Source organism: Varroa jacobsoni, unplaced genomic scaffold (assembly GCF_002532875.2).
Source record: "Varroa jacobsoni isolate VJ856 unplaced genomic scaffold, vjacob_1.0 contig01295, whole genome shotgun sequence".
In the NCBI taxonomy this organism is placed as follows: domain Eukaryota; kingdom Metazoa; phylum Arthropoda; class Arachnida; order Mesostigmata; family Varroidae; genus Varroa; species Varroa jacobsoni.
The window spans coordinates 4,400-24,733 of record NW_019214615.1 but is presented as its reverse complement, the minus strand read 5'-3'; the positions used below and the strand labels follow the sequence as shown (position 1 = coordinate 24,733).

At 36.4% G+C, this 20,334-nt stretch overlaps 2 protein-coding genes across 11 annotated transcripts; one reads left to right on the top strand and one right to left on the bottom strand.

The window, feature by feature from the left end:
- The first annotated feature begins 67 nt into the window (after positions 1-67).
- On the top strand, positions 68-11,266 carry LOC111271946 (transcription elongation factor A N-terminal and central domain-containing protein 2). Of its 5 annotated transcripts, none has more exons than XM_022853009.2 (7): positions 70-528; positions 1,104-1,215; positions 1,544-1,739; positions 2,134-2,238; positions 2,411-2,478; positions 2,906-2,958; positions 3,481-3,765. In XM_022853009.2, exons 1-6 carry the CDS (start codon positions 400-402, stop codon positions 2,950-2,952), a joined length of 657 nt encoding a protein of 218 aa, XP_022708744.1. In that variant the 5' UTR covers positions 70-399; the 3' UTR covers positions 2,953-2,958; positions 3,481-3,765. The 5 variants fall into 5 exon arrangements, 4 of the variants coding, with proteins under 4 accessions (XP_086829229.1, XP_022708744.1, XP_022708743.1 ...); XR_002687230.2 differs by having other exon boundaries at positions 71-528; positions 2,906-3,035; XM_086973103.1 differs by lacking the exons at positions 2,906-2,958; positions 3,481-3,765 and adding an exon at positions 11,154-11,266 and having other exon boundaries at positions 68-528.
- Positions 4,406-14,459, bottom strand: LOC111271949 (uncharacterized). Of its 6 annotated transcripts, none has more exons than XM_086973106.1 (6): positions 13,971-14,459; positions 12,074-12,303; positions 11,374-11,482; positions 11,118-11,231; positions 10,751-10,901; positions 4,406-10,250 (listed from the first exon to the last, which is right to left on the bottom strand). In XM_086973106.1, exons 1-4 carry the CDS (start codon positions 14,048-14,050, stop codon positions 11,201-11,203), a joined length of 450 nt encoding a protein of 149 aa, XP_086829232.1. In that variant the 5' UTR covers positions 14,051-14,459; the 3' UTR covers positions 4,406-10,250; positions 10,751-10,901; positions 11,118-11,200. The 6 variants fall into 6 exon arrangements, with proteins under 6 accessions (XP_086829232.1, XP_086829231.1, XP_086829233.1 ...); XM_086973105.1 differs by having other exon boundaries at positions 10,751-10,884; positions 13,971-14,458; XM_086973107.1 differs by having other exon boundaries at positions 10,816-10,884; positions 13,971-14,458.
- Between the last annotated feature and the right edge of the window lie 5,875 nt (positions 14,460-20,334).

The following is a 20,334-nucleotide window of genomic DNA, read 5'->3' as shown; positions in this document are numbered from 1 at the left end:
ATTTGTTTACAAACAGATTATAGGCGCCAACGCAGTTGTCGACCGCTAAGTGAACCCACTATCCATATCAAAATCTCAACTGCCTCTCAGTTCTGTAGCCACTTACTTCATGAATTCGTGATGATGTATAACTCATTTTTGGTGATCTAATATTAATTGAGCAGTGGCTTTACATTTACTTTTGAATTACAACTTATGCATGGCATAATAGTAGACGACAGTGATATGCTAACCGGAACCTAACATGTAGTTGGAATGATTTCCATTATGTCTTAGATGGTAGCAAATTATACGGGTGTTAGTACGTAATGTTTGATGTTCACCATAAAGGATATGTAACTTGTGAGTAGTTGACTGCCAGGAATTGTTAGCAGTCAACATACGCAGTACGAACAAACCATGGACAAGTTTGTAGTCCGAATCCCAAAAAAAACAGGCGATGATGCAAACGATGAGGCATTCCTTAAGAGGTCGTTGCAGGGAAAAAAAAAAAGTCGGCGTTCTCAGTTCCGACTTAAGGATCTTCAGGTACATTTAGTTAGGAGGTTTAGTTTACCAAAGATCTTATCTTTGTATATGAGTTACCGACATTGAACATTTAATTCAACTGGATGTGCTCCGGGTAATACTGGCCACATAGACTACAGTTTATAGATGAAAGTTTTTATTCTCCCAAGTTTAAGCCTTTTAAGTTTTATTCGTCGCTTAGGAGCTATGAGGTCGTACTAATTATTGGTATCAACGTATATCCTTTTTAATCAAAAGCATTTAGCTACAAAACACCCACTTAATGATTGCTTGCAAAACATATCAGGCGCAATAATGGAGAATCGAAGTTCTTGTGGAGTATCATGAACAGAAGCTGTTCTATATACTTAATTGTATGCACTGACAGGAAAGCACAGACTTATGTATCTTAAAAATAATTTGAATTATTACAGCTCTGAACTAACCAAAAATACGGTCAGATAGTAGCGTTTACATTGTACTTCTACATTGTTCTCGGACGCGTTATTAGTCCTTGTTAAGTGACAACATTTTGAGAGATGAGTAAGTAATGTTTTATTCTTAATGTGTCTTTCTAATCATATAATATTTCCCAGGGCGTTGTGATACTTGAAGATCTGGATGAAGCTAAGAAAATTCTTTCAAATCCGACAAGTAGTGACGAGCTTCTCGAAAAGACTCTGCGACAACTCGCCAAAAAAACCCCAGGTAAGCTTTTCATTTAATTCGGATAAACTGTTTACTATATTTTGAAAAAGAAATCTACATAGATTCAACTGAAATTCAGTTCATAAAGCTTTAGGGAAAAAGTGCATTATCTATTTTCGACTGTACGTAGTCTTTTCTGTGATCTTACGATTATATTTTGGATTTCTCATTGACAACATGTAGGACTTAAGCACAGTGCTCAAGGAATTAGCCATAAATTAGTCAGCATTGAAGAAAGATTCCGAAAACCAATTTATAAATACGCTTATTATTCCATTTAGGTATTTTTATCTTGTAATATAGTATGCCTAACAGCTGCTAGTTTTAGGTCGTGATATCCTGCTGAAGACTAGCGTTGGAAAACCCGTACGTCAGCTTCTTTCACACGAAAACCTTTCTGTACGAACTGCTGCCAAGCGCGTTTACGATCGTTGGAAGGAGCATATTCTAAATAAAGCAGCTTTGCAAAAACAGGAAGTTCGCTTCGATATCGAATCCCAAAGGTTGCGGGATATTGCAAAGAGGTAAACGAATAGATCAAAGTAATAATCTTTTAGCAGAATCTATAATAGCACGCATACAAGTACAAGCAATAATTCGTACATTGCAATGACTGTCGGAATTTTCGAAAGCCAGAATTAGCTTGCATGTAACAAAAATTTATAATCCTGTTACAACGGATTTTCTTCGGAGGTTTTTGAGAAGCGATCTAGTGACCGGTCATTTGCTACCGCTCTTTATGATAATATAAAATATTTAAAAAGCATATAGTTGCAACAGTTACAACATAGACTATAGACATTGAAGTTATCTCGTTTGAATACAGACTTATTACCAGTCTAATTAGAGTTTGCCTTGTCATATCAAAACTGTAAAGTGCAAACATTTACTAGTATTCAATAACGACGTATTTTTCAGATGGTTTTCGGAAGCGTTGTCAACAACAATAGACGACACAGTTGTTATAGCTCTTGAACAAGAAGTTTTCGCTCAATGCAAGCGAATTCTGAATGCGCCCTACAGGTAACTCTTGGAGATACTATTTCTATGAATTTTTTTAGCTAATATGCTAGTTATTTGTTGTTGTTTTAAGGTAAATTAAAAAACTTTGACCGGATTTAAAAGTACTTAACGTTAGATGGTACATTAATATAAAGTGTTTAATTTTTTATTATTTACGGTTAAATTCTTTCAGAAGGAGTTGTCGCCAAATAGCATATAAATTACGTACTGACGTTAATCTTCAAAATAAGCTTGTCTCTGGTAAGCTGACTGTTATCGAAGTGAGAGATTCCCACTTAATTTATTATTTTTTTATATATTTATTATAATATTGTTACTTATTTTATTATTTTTTTATATATTTATTACAATATTGTTACTTATTTTATTATTATTGCAGTGTCTTTCCATCTCTAAAAATATATAGCTCACGTATAATGCAGTTAGACTGTGAAATCAAACGTTTTATCCGTAGCTATGGCAGGCCGTAGCTAAATAAGGTAAATATATGCATTCTGTAAAAAAAAAATGCATCAACATTGACCAGGTCATAGATAAAACACTTCAGTTGGACGGTTTATATAAGCGCGATACCTAAACCAATATTTTTACAAAATTTAGGTTAAAGCAATTGGCTATGCTGCTATTGTCACTCTGAGAAAAATACCAGCCAATTTTTGCCTTACAGGAAATATGACCGTGGAAGCGTTTGTAAAAAAGCACAAGTCGTCATAATGAATAGTTAGTCAGCTTAATGTAGATGAAAACGTCGATCTAGTTTAAGCAAATCTGTACACCATTACTGCATTGTAAAAACTGTGAGCGTTTTCTTACTGACAATAAGTAAGACGTAGTGGCTGAACAAACATCTAGGTCTAGTAGTCAACGATTTTGCAATAGTGGGTGTTTTAAGCCTTAGGTGTAGGTTTACCTCAGTGTTGACAAATGTGGGATTTAGTTCAACGTCAGCCAGGTGTCTAGGGTACTTACGCAAGACTTGCACTGTTTCTAATTCTTAATATTTCGGAGATATAAAAATCAAAATTAATAAGAAAAAGTATTTAGTTCGTAACAGTTCAACTAATTCATATGTTAACTTGTTTCTACGAGAAGTACAACGTATTGACTGTCTTTAATTAATGAAATGATGAATTTCATGATTTATATATAAAGACATTACCCAGATGCTTCAGTGGCCCAGATTTAGCTTTGGATATCCGTCCCGAAGCTAAAGTCGGAAACTAATTTTTTTCGGAATTCTAGCGGAGCCTGTATCAACTACAAACGTCTCTTCGACTGCGCTGTGTATAATAGGTTTACTCCAGACTGATCTATGATCGAGATACTAATCACACAGATGGAATTCAAGATTATAGACTTTGATGTATAGGTTCGATAGAAATTCACGAAAATGTTATTCAAATAGGCGCCAGTGGCTAATAGTTATTCCAAATATAAATATTGGAACCAATTGTGATAGACTGACAATGGATCCAAAACAAACTCAAAGATCTATTAATAAAAAAAGAATATCTTCATTATTACGAAGTCGGAAGGGCTCTATGCTAAATATAACCATCTGCTTTACTATGTAAGCAACACTGACCAAAGTAATCGAAAAACGTGCGAGTAAAAATCACAAGGGAGAGCAGAAAGCTTAGTAAGACTCTTCCACCTTAAGCTCCAATTTTTTTTAGACAGACTCAGAACTTGTTATTTTATTGCCCCCAGAGCAAGCATAGCGTTTCGATGATCTTTAGCAATTTGAGTAATTAATGAAATTGACGGCCTGCAACTATTGTTCTATTCTGTTATCATACGACAGAGCTAGATGTAGTTTATGTAACACACCTGAGAGTAAATGACCTTAAGAGAGGAAGCTAAAAAAGAAAGCACAATTTGCTCAGTTGAATATTCTGAATATCCGTCAAATGTATGAATTCTCTTTACAATTTCCTTAGCAGTGTTCAAAAAGTAAGATGGATGGACAAAATGCGCATGGTTATCCTTAACAAAAATATTGATCATCTAAGCCTTTTGTCACGGAAGTAACTTAAAACAATGTTCCGTGGTCTGGATATTCGTAATACAAGCCTTGGATTATGATCACTTCTTAATAATGCAGTAGCATTTTCATGGCTTCATTGATAGGTTCAGTATACATAGATGAAAAAAGACATGACAGACATACTTCAACTATTTTCTTTATTGTTATTCTATCTGTTGTTATTTGTGTGCAGACAGTTCATTTGTTTCCTTAAATTGTGACAATTAGTGATGGTGATACATAGAGCTCGCCTTGCGGTTCCACTAGAATGAGCTTCTATTAGAAGTTCATTAACAGGCTCTTAGTCGAGAGGCTGTGCGAAGGACAGAAATAGGTCTGTGAAGGATAAGTGCTTTGATGAAGATGATTGAAAATTTGTTGATGGACAAGTTACGTACGTATTTCAAAAATGTTCCTTCCATGTGTAACTGTTCTATATGACCTTTTCGTATTTAAGAAAATGGTTTATTTTCTGATATTAGGTTTCACCGAATGAATTCAACAAATTGATTGGGATGACTTTGATGTTGTCTGACGTTTTTCATAATGGCAATTGATCGTTGACCTATTAGCGATAGTGACCTTCATGGCTGTGAGCGTCTTTTTGCAGTTTTATTAAGTCTCACATTCCTCTCTCCATTTTTTTAGTTTATCGTTCAGCGAAAAAATCGATAGCCTGTGGTTCTCCCTTCTGCTTAACAGTGGCCTTGGATCTCCAGGGACCAGGAGGGTAATGGGAAGATCAAACTGATGACCAGTTTGTATTGGTGTCAGAATCATACAATATCTATCGATGACGCTGCAAGCAGTTTGAAATTGGCTACGTTTATGTGGGGTCATATGTGAAACCTGCGTTCATCGCACAGGGCATTTTTAAGGGGATCATAAAGGGAAGACATGATAATTTCGTTTGTCTCCTTAAACCAATCAGTCTTAGATAACCATTAAAATGTCTTTCTATTCCGTTTCGCACGTTAAATTCTACAACAGCCGCGTATAGGGCAATTGTGTTACTGTCTACGGGGCGTGCCATGGAAATAGTTTCGACGACTTTGAATGCATGAATACTATGTAAGTCCTAATAACATTGTATGGGACAATATAGTTCAATTGAGAAAAGCGCTGTTATGTTTCAAGAATTTCTTAATCCCTCCTTGCTTAACTTCCTTATTTTGTCTACCAGGACTCCGTTTTACGTTATGTCATAAATTTTCATAAATTTATATGGAAACCTATCGAATACGACGGTTTCATATAGAAGATGCGTTTCATATAGAACGTCCTTGATGTACTGACATCATAAACATTTGAATCCATCAAAGATGACTCAAACATGGGCTTCAAACATTAGTCGGCTACACAGATAACGGGTGCTTAGTTTAGTTTAAAGCTCAAGTAAAAGACTCGGTCATCTTACGATTAACGACAGTGCCCATCTTTGTGGGGTCTATGCTAAAGCTTATTTCACCGAACTCCTGTAATGTTACTCGCAGTATCCGAGAGTTCAAGATGGATTTTGGTGTATTTACGTATTGATGCTTGCGATTTACACAAGTCTCGTTTGGTTGTGCATATATGCCCATATTAGTAGATACGTACTGACCGACAAACATCTCTGCCATTTGGTATTATTAATGTTTCTTTTTTAGACATCATATGCCTTTGTCGTGTAAGTTACTACATGATTTCAACGACTTGTTTACATCGGCTGCATATAAGCTGCGTTACCATTCGTATTGGCTTACTACCAGTTTGATATTATCCACTCCGGTGTTTCTCGATTATCCAAGTGCTGGTTTAAAACCCGCCAGTGACATATTCTACACGATAAATGGTAATTGAAATAAAATTATCCATTTTAGTGAGTATAATATTATCCGCTCCACTTGTCGACTTGCTTCTTATCTTAGATATATTAAGCTTCCTGCTACTACCGCTACGACAAATGCCTAAGCAGATCTTGTCGATTCAATCGATTATTTTCAATTTTCGTGTACTCACCTGGATATGGCAAAATGTCCGGCTTCATCGCCCGATTATCGCATTATCCGAAGCAATTCTCTTTGATGTTTGGTGGTAATTGGACTGGTGGTTTGCCAGTGATACTCGTGCACGTTATTCATGCAACCGTTTTAATTTCACACAGCCGATATAATTGCTCTCCTGCGCCTTGCTTACAGATAATAGCTATTTGATCTATGTATAGGACGCGGTTGTTGTGATATCGTGGCATTACAATATATAATAACAATAATAATATCGAACATAGTGTCTAATAAATCAGTGTTCAGTTAGCGAGATTTTTCTGTCGTGTTGTGAACAGCAGTTTTCAAGCACCAATAGCTGCTCACAGTAGAGCAAAATGTGGCAGCTAAATTAGACCTGTCCAACGGAACAACCGCCTCACTTTGAAGCGAGGTGCTGACGCTGCCAGGCTGAATACATAAAGAAAGTACAAAAAGAGGCTTGTTAGTTGAGCAAAAGTAGCTAACGGTAAGTATTGTGACATTAACACTGCTGTTATGATTCCGCTTCCGACAAGATATAATATGATTATAGTAGCAATGTAGTTGAAGCTAATATGGTTAATACAGTCGCTATGATAATTATAATTAGTATTGTTATTATTCTCCTTAAACGATAGTAATAGTGAACGCTTATTAGTCTTAGCTGCAGGCGATCGTCAAGATTTAATTAGGATAAAAAAAAAAAGACAGACGATGCTTTTATTATTATGGAGACGAAGATAGTATACAAATGTATCGGCAACAGTTGCTGGTTGCTTTTTTGCAATAATTCTTTACGTAGTTATGGCTGTAGTAACTGTTGTTCATTATGCGGTGGTTGTGTTGTAAAGTTTGGAGCGTGATTGTTGTTATCATTATTATTGCATAGAGTTACCAAAAGTGACGGAACAGAGCGGTGCACGCCGGTACCGATATGAGTCTTCTCCATTTTAAAGTTGCTTTTCTACTTCCTAACTTTCCTAACCCAGCCTATTGACGAGTGTGGTCGCCATTCTAATCCTCATTATATTGTTAATGTGAGATTATTATGATTAGCATCACTTTCTAATTATTATCGCTTCATATTTGCAGTAGTCATTTGTGATAATCGCGTTATCAACTTTACAACAGGCTAAAATATCATTACCATAGTAATAATAATAATAATGAATGTTGTGACATACATGTGACGTACACTGTGGCTGGTGGTAATTAGTTGCAACTGGAACTACATCAACCGGTTCCCGGCGCGGAGTAAGAGCAGTGACTTAATTATTTTTATTACAGAGTAGTATTTAGTTGTATTAATAATAATAATAATGCTACTAATAATAGTAACAATAGTAATAATAGTCATAGTTGTAGTAGTAAAAGATTTACTTTGTGACAATGTGAGCGGGCTTTTCGTATCATTACTGTTCCTCTTCTATTTTGTCGGGCCGCGTATTAATTAATTGAATATTGATTAGCACAGCATCTTCCTCTCGGTTTCTCTCTTTCGCGTAGTATTTTTCCTCTTTCTATTTATTTTATCGCAATGGTATACAAAAGCTAGCACGACGAAACGTACAAATCTAATTAATCCAGTAGTACCAACTATATTATGTGAGTAATATATGCAGGTATTATCATGCAGGTTACGTTATTCACGAAGTTTATACGACGATTTCTCTATTCGTCGTAGTTGAGCGTTTCCGGAGTGAGTCAGTGAGTTAGTCAGTCAGTGTATGAATATTAGTTAGATATAATGGTTAGTTAAATTCGCATCGGTTGGTTGAATCGTCGGCTTGCTGAATTAACTGGAGAACAGTTATGATTGTTTGACTGATCTTGATGGTTATTGATTATCATCCTTGATTGATTGCCTGATTACTTTATCGATTCACTGGTGCTCTCGATATATGAGCGTCCTCGGTAGCTTGGCGAGTTACATTGCTGTCGATGGATTCGGCTATGAAGGCCTGCCGTTTAGAAGTGTGAAAAAAAGGATAAAATGTCCGTTTAGGAGTTATCTTGGCAATGGGTCAGAAAAGGACGAACTCCATACACGGGTTTGCATTATATTGCATTGCATATCAAAATGAAATCATACCCTATAGTAAAATTAAATTGGGAATCGAATATAGACAACAATAAAAGACGATCGATGCATTAAGTCCGATCATTTTTTATCTTTTAGAACAAAAACGTATTAAAGAACCAAAAAATATAATGAAATTACCCCGTGAAATCAAGACTGTATCTTTAATTAAAACCACGACTGTGGAAAATTAATGTTTCTGTGTTATGGGACACGAGGTAGAGTCTCAGTTTCGTTTTCAAGAATATAATAATCACAGAAACGGCGGTACTGCATACGCGTGATGCGCTTAGATGGGAAAATTTTCGCAAATGCAAACGTGCAATGGTTTGGATGCATGGAAGAAACTTGTGGAAGGATAAGAGGCTTAAACAACAAACATTGGATTTTATGAAGGAATGACGAAGTCTTTTCTGTTTGGGTGCACACAACTACTGGATATAAGAATAGTATGCTGACGAATGTCTTACCATTATGCTGGTGCTTCATTCGTGATAATATCAGAATATAATTTTATTCATCGAGTCAACGCGACTTTTCGATATCAAAACACTTGTCATAGTTTGGTTACAAAAATAGACCTCTTTCACATAGAGATGTTTTTCACGGGTTCTAAAATATCCTCATAGGTCCTCCTTGGTGGATGGCTGCGATGTTTCTCTTCTTTATGGAAAATTCTATTTCACAATTCACATAAAATTCAGGGCTTGACTGAATTATACGATCATAGAGAACTATAATTATGTAACGTGATTTCGACCTGTGTCAACTTTTGTTTTAGGATTAGATTCGTCTTATATTTAAGATAATTAATTCTTATTGTGTTTAATTTATCATAAGGCCTAATTCGACATGGATTTGCATTAAGGCGGAAAGATATTTACACTATCCACTATAAGCCTAATGCATTGGCCTAGCATACCATTGATCCTTAAGCAACTGGTTGAACATATATTTGATATCGTTTTAACTTAATTGATACCAGATAGGTTCCAACATAAAATCTTCATTTATGACTTACAAAAGTGACTTTAACAATTTATACTGAATGTAACTTGTCTCTTTGATTAAAATAGCCGCTCGGTATTGGGTCAATAACATGAATACGATTGAAATTAATCGTTTCGGCTAGCTATGGACCGATATTTCGACACTGAAATTGAGACTAATTGGCAACAACATTGATTCAGTGAACTACCTATATATACGGTAGTTTCTACCCCAATACATCTTTTGAGGAACATCGTTGAACCGCAATATGACCTTCAGTTTATAAAATGATATGCGTTGCTCAGAGTATTATAGATTAAGTTGTCTAAAGACTTCAAATTTGCAAAACTAACTAATAGAACTCCTCTTATTATTATAATAAGCAGCGAAAAAAAACTGTCACCAGGTATGGATTTACATAATCTCAAATAAGATGCTTTCAAGGTTGCAATTCCATCTGCTTGGCTTTTCCAGCGCTTAATGTGGCTGAGCCGTTCGCTGCTAACAAGACCGTCAGGTAGAATAATTCCATGTTAAATTTAGGATGACGTCATAACGTAGAGTCAGCATGCGATCCTGCTTTGTAACGTTGTTGTTCTGTCATAACTCGCCCGAATGTATTTATAAATTCTTACATAACTCGAATGATATGCAACTTGCTACGTCGCTTAAAGAAATCAAAATGTGACATAGTCATAGAGGTTTTTGTCTCGTCGGATCGGTTTTCACTTGTCAGTGACGCGATTTGTTTGTTAATGTAAATGATAATGACGAGATGCTCGATGCCGATGAGAACCATTTTTCGTTATCGATGAGGCACTTCGGCGAGACTTGAGGTAGGCTGATAGTGCCAAAGAGAATAATATGAATTTTGAATGAAGATTTTTACGATGACCGTTACGATCCATGCCTGTTTCAAATCAAGATATAAAGCACGGTAATCAATTTTACTATGGTTAAAGAGTTTTAAAATGTTCTTCATAACCCAGAATTCCAGGGTATTTTCCTGAAGGAAAGGCAAATAACAGTAACAGGGTTCACTGCGGGGGGACCATTTTTAATCTAATATCTGCACATATATCTTGCTTCATTTAATGGCATAAAAACTGTTAATGCCTCAGTCAGGTTGCTATGATTAGGCAGAGAGAATAATAAATTGGATTAATTACTTTTTTATTGTAGGCTCATATATTCTGAGCTAAAACATTAGTTTCGAGTAACAGTTGTTGATTAGAGCAGTAAATACGGCATCTGACAGCGTCCAAGTAAAGGACAGATTAATTGTTATATATCCGTGATATACCAACCAGTTGCAATATTTGAGTCGAGGCTGTTAAAGAGAAAAATATAACTCGTTAATAGAATTTCAGACCAGAAATATCCAAACAAATCTGAAGAGTTGATGCTTACTGTAAAAAAGATTTCGAGCTGCCCTCCGATGGTCCTGATTATGTCGATAGGGCAGCACTACTTACGTAAGGCTTGCCTCGTATCGTCGTCTGATCTGTGCTAACAATCTTCAGTTATATTCGCAGCAGGATGCTCTGAAAGGCGTAATAAACTATAGAAGACTAGCCAAAAGGAACGACTGTTTTCGGTGTGACTACTCGGAAGCTATCATCGTATTGAGCAACATGGAACCAATTCCCGAGCATAGGATATTCGTAATGCTCAGAGGACAATCGCTTCACATGAAAGCAAATACTCTTTGGCTCCAGATGTCTTAGATGATTACATATAAAAAGCTGCTATAGCTTGGGTTGCTAGTTATACTTACTTTTTTTCGGTTTTTGTGCTCCTCTTCTTCCAACAGCTTCACATCCAAAACTAACGTCATTGCACGTATCTTCATCATAAGCTTCAGCTGCTTGCATAGCATGACATCCCACAGCTACAACCAATTTGAAACGCAACCGAACGTACACAGTGCATATGTATGTATGTGGTAATTTTATTTTCTATTATTTCTCTAATATAAATTGGCTTACTGATTGCACATACAGTTTACACAAGATGAGATATTCGCGACTCACTGTAATGTTGTCCTTTTCGGAAAGCAGGAGTGCGAAACCGGGCAGCGAATCTTCAATAAAGTGTGTTCTAAATCATCCTCCGAATGACAGAGGGCGTAGAGCTGTTTGTCTGCAAATTCAACATAAGCACAATATACCACAATATTTCGGAGCGATATGAAAGCGTCCGTTTATTCTTACGTATTAATTAAGAATTTCCTGACATGCAAACGAACACCTCCGTATGAAGGAATGTACACAAAAACGGGGAAGTTAAATGCCACCGAAAATAATTTTCGGAACGTGTTGCTATGTCAATGGGCTTAAGTTGAGTCTGTATTGTAAATCTCGGTTGTGCAGATTAGGAACCTGAATATCATATAGTACGGACATTTTGATAATAAAGCTTTTGGGTATAATGATAAATAGCTTTGAAAACCTCATACCGGTCGATTGCACCCCATATGGCTGTTGCTCACGTCTAACGAAATAAAACCATTCTAATCTTGCTTTCTGTTTGTAAGGCCTCTGTTCCAAACATAATTTTACGATTATAAAATCAGCAACGTGTTTAGTGTATGTAGTGGTTGAATCTCAGCACTGTGTAGCACTGAGTAACTAAAATAGCAAAAAGAATTTAGAATTATTAGAGGTCCGTGCTCAATCATACAACACAACCTGATAAGACAATCAAAGAGGACGACTTAAAAAATGCTCCTACCGTTCTGTATGCATTTTCGTTTGCGCAGCTCATTGTGGACGACAAGATGCGAGTTAAGCCCTTCAACATCGTCACAGGTAGCTCGAAGTCTTATTACAAGCGAAGTTCCAGTGCTCGAGGCCACAACTAATTCTGCCCTTCGTTGTCGTCTTAACTGCTGACGATTTTTTAATTCTTCTAACACCAAGATATCGAGCGCAAGGCGCGAGTTATCTGGACTTTCTGTCATACTACGAGTGAAAAACATATTTTTCTATTATTACTAAAATATGTACCAACTCATGTTTGCAAAGGCAAAAATTAGTCTGAAAGTTCTTAAACGAACTTTAAACATACCTAAAGAAGATTGTTATTTTATTGAAGTCTGAACAGAACTTTAGATTGAGACTCTTGCTCGTTTTTGCGTACCATACACGTAGATTATTGGCTAAGACCGCTAAAGTCGCCATTAACGAATATATAATACATATTCGAGAATATGGTAAAAGTTAGCCAACATAAATAAAGGGCAAAGAACAACGAGAATCTTGAAGGTATTCACAAGTTTTCTTAATTCTCCACAGCAGATAGTTGACTGTTCGAAACTTCCAAATACAAACGTCTAAAAGTACCTAAACTTTTATTTTGTAATACATTCTAATTTAGTAGTAGACAGCGACATTCGATTCTTTAATTGCTTTGCATGTGCTAGTTCAGTAAATTCAGTCTTTTATGTAACTCGGTGCCCACATTTCATTTAAAAAGTTAAAGACTACATTAACATAACCAACGCATTCATACTTATTGACTATAAGATAGTATCATACATAATTTTAATATTTTATTAAAACTTTTTTAATAAAAAATATTTTCTTTAAATGAAAATTAATTCTGCACTAAGGTTTATTAAGCTACATTTATCAGGACAACGTTTAACGAAGCACGACTAATGGGTAGATGGTAAGTTGTAACGATTATGTTCTTTTCTATTCTAATTCCTCATATGACTTATATATATACCATGGATAATTAACTGGAAGGATGTTGTTTGTAGAAGTCATCGTCTGTGTGAATGTAAGCCCTTGCATATCATCTACTGGGATATTTTAGGTAATAAAGTCACACCAAATTACGAATTTTCACTGATGCTAGGTACATCTTCTTGTGTATCATTGTTTCGATCAATGAAAACAGTGAACTACATTTTCACCTGATTTATAAATCCAGTACCAAAATATTTTGCTACAAAAATAATTTCAAATTAGCGATCAACTAAGCTGTAAAGTACAATATGGCTTTCCTTCATTTATATCGAGTATCCTTTGCTGTAAGGCTAAACAACTAAGACGCTTACCATAACCACGCAAATACCATAATTCATTTATATCGAACATCTATTGACCAAACTTATATATAATGAGTCACAGCGGAGACATAGCGCGCGTTTTTGATCTTAGCTACATCCTATTCGTCGACTCGGTCGCCGCCATGATTCGCGAGTCATCATCGTCAGAAAAACACGATTTGGCTGATACCGTTTTATTGTGGGGGGCAATCTATGCGATCGTCTCCTATGAATAAGCCGTATATTGCACGGCTATACAACGTCGCAGTTTATTCCAGTTGAGAAATTTGCCAGCTATTTTTTTCTTGTGCAAAAAATATAAAACATAATTAATGTACAACACCGTTGCACTGCGCACTCTCTTCGAAGGACGTCTACCAGAAATGTCCAGTCCTATTTTGTCTGTCAGTATTAGGGCAAATTTTGGGCGACGGTGATGAAGCGGGCGATCGAACGTGACTCCACACACGGAACGGTGTGCGACCACTATGACGACGAGCAAGTCGGACCATGATGTTTTTTTACGAATTCACCATAGAAGGTTTACGAGCATAATTCCAAGAAAGGACTCACTTGGAAAGCGGGCATTCTTCCTTCACCTCCACGTCCGAAACGGGTTCATGAAAAACTCTGGCACCACGAATTACACCCATGCTGATTTCCCTACACGGGACCAGTGACAAGTTAAGGATCGATTGCAATAGAGAATACGGAATACAGCTGTACACCAAGTGAAAAGTCCTTTTTGAGGGTCAAGGCAAGAGTTGAGCGCTATTCATCAACGACTCATTACTATGCAAAGAGCTCCATTTAGGAGCTCCTGGCAACTTATAACTCCTGGCGTAGGGTTATGCTAAAAAGGGGTCTAGTTTTAGCGGAAGCTGTACCAAAGGCTACAGCTAAAACTGGAAACAGTGGTTGTCTATTAACCTAGCTAGGGCACAAGTTGGGTATTGCTCATGGAAAGCTCGCATCGCAGCGAAGAGCACCATCAGTCACAAGAGAATGGACCATTAGGCGGACAGACGGGTCCAGGCGGCCAAACAACAAATGCATTTGTTGTCGCCGAGCGCCATCTGGCGGTGCTCGTCAAACACTGCGCTCTAGGAGGGATTTTTGTATCGCATATAGCGCACAAAGGCAGCTATCATTATCATTAGACAATTGTGAATTGGTCGTGAATAAACCGAGTATAGTACTTGGCTGTGGATGTAAATCTTCATTAAAAAAACTTTCCAACGAGCTTAGATAAGCGAAGTAGGATTTTTTGATAGAATCCATATGAACTTTCGGCTTAAATTTTCTTCTGTATTCAAATGATTGCCTGCGTATATTAAAGTTTTAGACTCTTTAGAAAAACTAATCTGCGGGTATAATGTTTTAATAAACGGTGAAACGGTGAATTTAAGTGCATTCAGTTTCATCAAGTCTTAAAAGTGAAAAGCGATGCTTGCCATAGTTTTCATTAGAGTTTAGGTTAGATAATCATATTCGTAATGAAACTAATAAGACTCTTTTCCCTATTTTTGAAACGCAAATTTTTGCTTATATTAGAAGCTTGCAAAAATGTTTCATCTTCCAGAATAGTATTAGGCGCACCCTCATCTAAAATGTATTCTAGCAGATTGTTTGTGAGAAACAAGCAAATGCTTACAAAACGATTAACGACATGTTCGGAATTTATTTTATGTTCCGTATATTATGTCCACTCCCGACCAACCTGTTTGGTCTCTCTAAAGGAAGCTACAATTAATTACTTTCTAATCGTTCTTTTAGAGGCACTTTACATTTATTGCTTTAACGTTTACTGTACAGGCTTCCTAAAGAAATTGTGATTTTCAATCACATGGCTTGGTAGGCTCCGCCATGCCGTTACTAAGTGTTAACGACTCATCAATATTTTCTGTGCCTTTGACGTTGTAAGGTATCCAGCCTGACGGTTTGTTTGGCCAGAAAACGATTACAGTCATTTAGGCTGATTGCCCCACTTCCAATAGAAAAATTCGGCGGCTTTCTACCGTTCCAACAACTGCCAGTACGCTGTAACTTTACGCGAAATTAATCATGATCCGATCAATATGGAAAGAGAGGAAAACACAAACCATCGTAGAAAAGCCATATGGTATTCAGTCTTAAGTTACTTTCTCACCACGACTACTTCTTCATGCCTTTAACGAAATCGTTTACCGTAAGAAATATGATAATGATTATGAATGTTATTACGAGCTTGGCTAGTCATCTACCAAGAAAATTTTAGTAACGTTGAGTCATTATCTTACACTTTTATCTGGTCTCTGATCCGTAAACATACATTGTAAGGAATTCAATATTTTTTTTGCAATCGGCTATTTTCGCATGGAGTGTTGAATCATTGTTGACAAAAAATAGTAGCTGACTGATTTACGTTCTTTCGATAAATATTTCCTTTCCGAAAATGAGAAATAAACTTCACCTTTTTGTTGCGCGCACAACTTTAGCAGTATCCCTTGCAACTTCTTCGCTCTGTTTTTTTTTTTAGTTTTTTTTTTTAGAGTTTTTTTTTTTAGAGTTTCGTGAGGGATGGTCGTTCTGTTTAGAAGTGTGATGACATCAAAGCGAGGCTGTTATGTTGTACTACCTCAATTATTAGGTAAACAAATATATACAAATGGTGGGATGCAACACAAGCTGTGAGCGCTTTCTTTGAAAAGATAATATTTCGCAGCAACGTATAATATCCATTCATTACAGATAATAAAAAACGTGTCATGTTTTCATTTTACTATCGTTAGGGTATAAGCGTTTCCATTCAAGATGTACTTCTTTAATCAGCAGCTTTAGCAAGGACCTCGCTTCTAGAACCTATGAACTATCTATGAGCTTCTAGAAAGTGCATTTCTTAAAAGTGCAGCACAGCGCGCTTAGTTGAATCTGAAATCAAGACTACGGTTTGCGATTAGGCCGCTAAATTTCATCAAAAATTAATAAGAAGACTCTGCTTTTGGTTTAAAGCAGTAGCTAAAGGCAACAAAGAGTCTATTTGATTGAAACAGGATACGTCTTTGTTAAAGCCTATACATTCAATTCGGATTACGGAATCATATATTTTAATAATTTTGTGAAAGTTGACCATTGTAACTGCCATAAAACAAGACGCCATTATATTTTTGAAAATAAGAAATTAGGATGGATAACTAAAACTATGCCAACACTGAAAAAAATTAGTAATGATTTAGCGGGTTACTTATGATTATTCTGTATATTTTTGTAAAGTTTGCGGGAAGGCATTACTCAGTGTTTGCAAATCAAACAGATCGATATCTGGGCAATTTAATTGCATACCAAACAACAGATGTTATTTGTTAAGTCAAAGCTATTATAGTTGGTTAAAAAACTCATTATATATTGTGTAAGTGTATATAAACAGTTTTGTGTAAGTGAAGGCCGCTCGTTGTCCTGCTCCGGTTCTTCCTGATTTTCGACTTGTCGTGGTGAGGACGGCTGAGAGTCAGTTATATAAAAGTTTTAGTAAATTCCACATCCTTAAGATTATTACAGATTGTCAAAAATGTTTCGTAAAAATGCAATTTAACTGTCTGAGCTGGAGCTAAGGCTTATAGTTTAGATAAAACAACGTTAACAAGCTTACGAAGAGCAAAGAATGTGTTTCAGAACGACACATTTTAGTTAGTCAATAGGACACAACAAACTGTGAAAAAAAAAGTGATCTCAAACCGCAAAAACTTACACAAATAAACTGTATGTAATTTGATCAAACGGGCTGCTGCTTTACTTAATTCGAATCGAAGCCCTTATCCCGCTATAACTAATTGTTTGGCCTTCCATGCAACCTGCTGAGGTTGAGTGAGTGCAAGCTTGGAAAAGATGCAGTCAAAAGCTGTAGCACCATCCTCCAGGTTATATCGACTGCGGTAACGGCAGCGTCGGTGTTATTCAGCGGTCCTACTACACAAAACAACTTAATGCGGGCATAGCGTAAGCACAATAAATGAAAAGAGTGCAGAGTTATGACAAGGAATAAACGATTTTAGCGAAAAGATAGTAGTAGTGCTGAAAGAAGTCGCAATTTTGTGCCGAGGACTTCATCTAGAGACTACCGCGAATTCAACTCTCTATCGAGTGTCAAAATATTTGATCTATTCATGCAATGAGGTATATTCAGCCGTAATGGACCATACTTTACTGTTTTTTAGAGCGTGGACATGACCGAGAGAATAATGATAACAATAATAATTTTGTTTGTGTTTTCAATAAAGTTGAGTGCGAGGACGCTAATATGCAACCGAAAGCCACGTAGTGTGGGACGTTCTCTAGTACTAGGGACGCTTAAGTTGGACGATGAAGCTTTGGTAACTACATTGGCATAACCTGAAAACGTCTATTCTTTCTCGCCGGCATCCGTCACAGTGGCCCGCCGCTTTGAATACCTTTAAGACCGTTGTTTAGCATACCCGCGGATTTAAGCTACGTTTTGATCTGCGCTGGGGTTTTGACGCAGTCCTTTATTCACCACTTAGGGACGTGCTAGTAAACGTCCAGCAAACCTGGTCTTTGCGCCGTTCAGGCATCCCGCCTTATTCGTCGATGGAGCCCTCCGAGGTGACTGGCAACCTATAGTCAATAAACATTCTCCAGATCTATTCGAAATAAGGCGCAGTAGTTAGTATGGAGCAAAACTAAATAGCTGCGATCCTTTCGATTCCGCAAATCACAAAAGACGTGAGTACGATTAGCACAACGAAACATCAGGATAAAGTGACGCATTTTTTTTTAGCTAGGAATAAGAGAGATCGATACTATAGACATTAAAGAAGTCACCTTTACTTTAAGAAAGTACAACCTTTCCAATAAGGATAATCTTTGAAGGGACAAAAGCATATATTATTTATAGATTTGAGCCATGAAGGACAAGAAGTAATAAATTGGAATGGAAAAACTATGTGTTAGGCCCACAGAGTCTCGAGCAGCTCCCTTCCATTTTCGTTTTTTCGGCTTGTAACTGTTAGTACTCTAAAGAACACATGGAATTCCTTTACGTGTATTGTACAATGACGGCTGTTTGAACTGTGAAATAAAGGCAACAATCAGGACATCAACGGTAGGTCGTTTTTCCAAAAAGTCCAGTTCAATAAATTAATCTATTGCTAGCATGAAGAACGTATATAACAGCTCTATAAAGATCTGTAAAAGTGGCTTTAGAGCTAAGGACAGTACATGGAAATTTATCTAGGATAGATCGTTTTTCAACACAATCGGAAGGTTTCGCCTATCATGAATGTTTCAGCGTGGTGGGTTTTTCGTTTTTGTAGTACTGAAATAATTTTTTTTACACTTAAGTTTTCGCTACAAAACTAAATAGCCGCTTTAGAGAGAATGTCGGTAGCGATTTCGATCGCTCAAGTAAGCTGCAATGGTGAATTTTCTTACGCTTTTAGGGCCTCGTATTTTTGAAATTTTTAGTTTCCTGTGAGCCCAAAATTCACTTCCGTTTGATTTCTATGTATGTATGTAGCATATTTAAATTTTAAATGAGTTTAATGGTTTCATGCCTATTAATAGAGCTTGGTGTACGGTTATTAGTAAAAAGCTATTATTTTTCATAATACTCTACAGATCGATAATTCACTTCTGCATGTCCTATATAGCGACGAATAACCTGAAGTAAATTTGATTTTCTAACCGGATTTGCTAACCGGTAGCAGAATAAAAGCAACTTTGTGTATGTGCCATCGGTGGTGACCTGACAAAACTAGCACATTACCTCGGTATTACGATAGCACCTATAAATAGGCAACGAAAGATTTGATTTATCAAATCAACTACCGTCTAGATCGTGTGTCCTTGTAATAAAATCCTAGAGTTACATCTATTGCGTAATAGCGCGTTCAGTTCGGCAAATAGCCGTTAGCTCCAACCTAGGTTTCTACAGACATGGCATTGATTGCAATTGTTTAAAAACGCAACGGTCCATGACACTCGAGACAAATTCCCCTCTGCACGCCGCTGGGTCCTGTTTTTATATTACCTAGTTCGACTAATCGATGCCTGTTACCTCTAAGCATGTTTACTACTTGTATGGCTCTGCGGACTATGAGTAATTAGTGATAGCTACAAATAGCTACTATTAATTTGCAGAGTATCAGATAAAGTTAGTGAATCACGTTGATTCCTTCAAAACAAGGACATTTCTAGTCCGTCTCAGCAGAGTAACGTGAAATAATACATAAATGAAATAAAGCATTTCATATATATATATATGGTATAATTATGTTCTTATATGCTAATTACATATAATATGGTACAATTATAAAAATATGCGGTATAATTATGTTAATTTATTTAATTAGATTATTAATTTAGATGTAGCCTTTAGCCACGATGTTCAACCGCGTTCTACGTTATTTTTTCAACAAATTCTGTCCCATCTTTAACGCCTCAAAGACTTATATATGTGTCCAGACCATCTTTAAAATGACAGTAACAACGTTTCTGATATTTTTTGATATGTTTTAGAAAAAAGTTTTGTATATGGTAAAAATAAAAAAAAACCTGATAATGTCTTAGGAAATTTTATCCTAGGAAGAAATTCGTTCTTAGTCAATTGTGTCAGAAATGGCTAACAATGTTTAAAACATCTGAATGCTTAGCTTCTCGAGCTTTACATAATAGGCAACTTTTCATCCTTCAGAGAATAAAATATAATGTTTCCTCCGGTAAATGGTAGAACATTTTTTTGAACGTTACAGGGTTTTTGCATCGTTTACTTTATTTTTAAGACGATTTCATGTTTGCGTGAGATTTTACATAATACGCAGAATATTGATTCTTCGAAGAATAACGCTTTTTACGTTTGCTACCCCGGTGTAGAATATGGTATTTTTAACAGATCAACAGTGCCACATTGCTGAAACAGGCTGATGGGAGAACTTTATTAGGA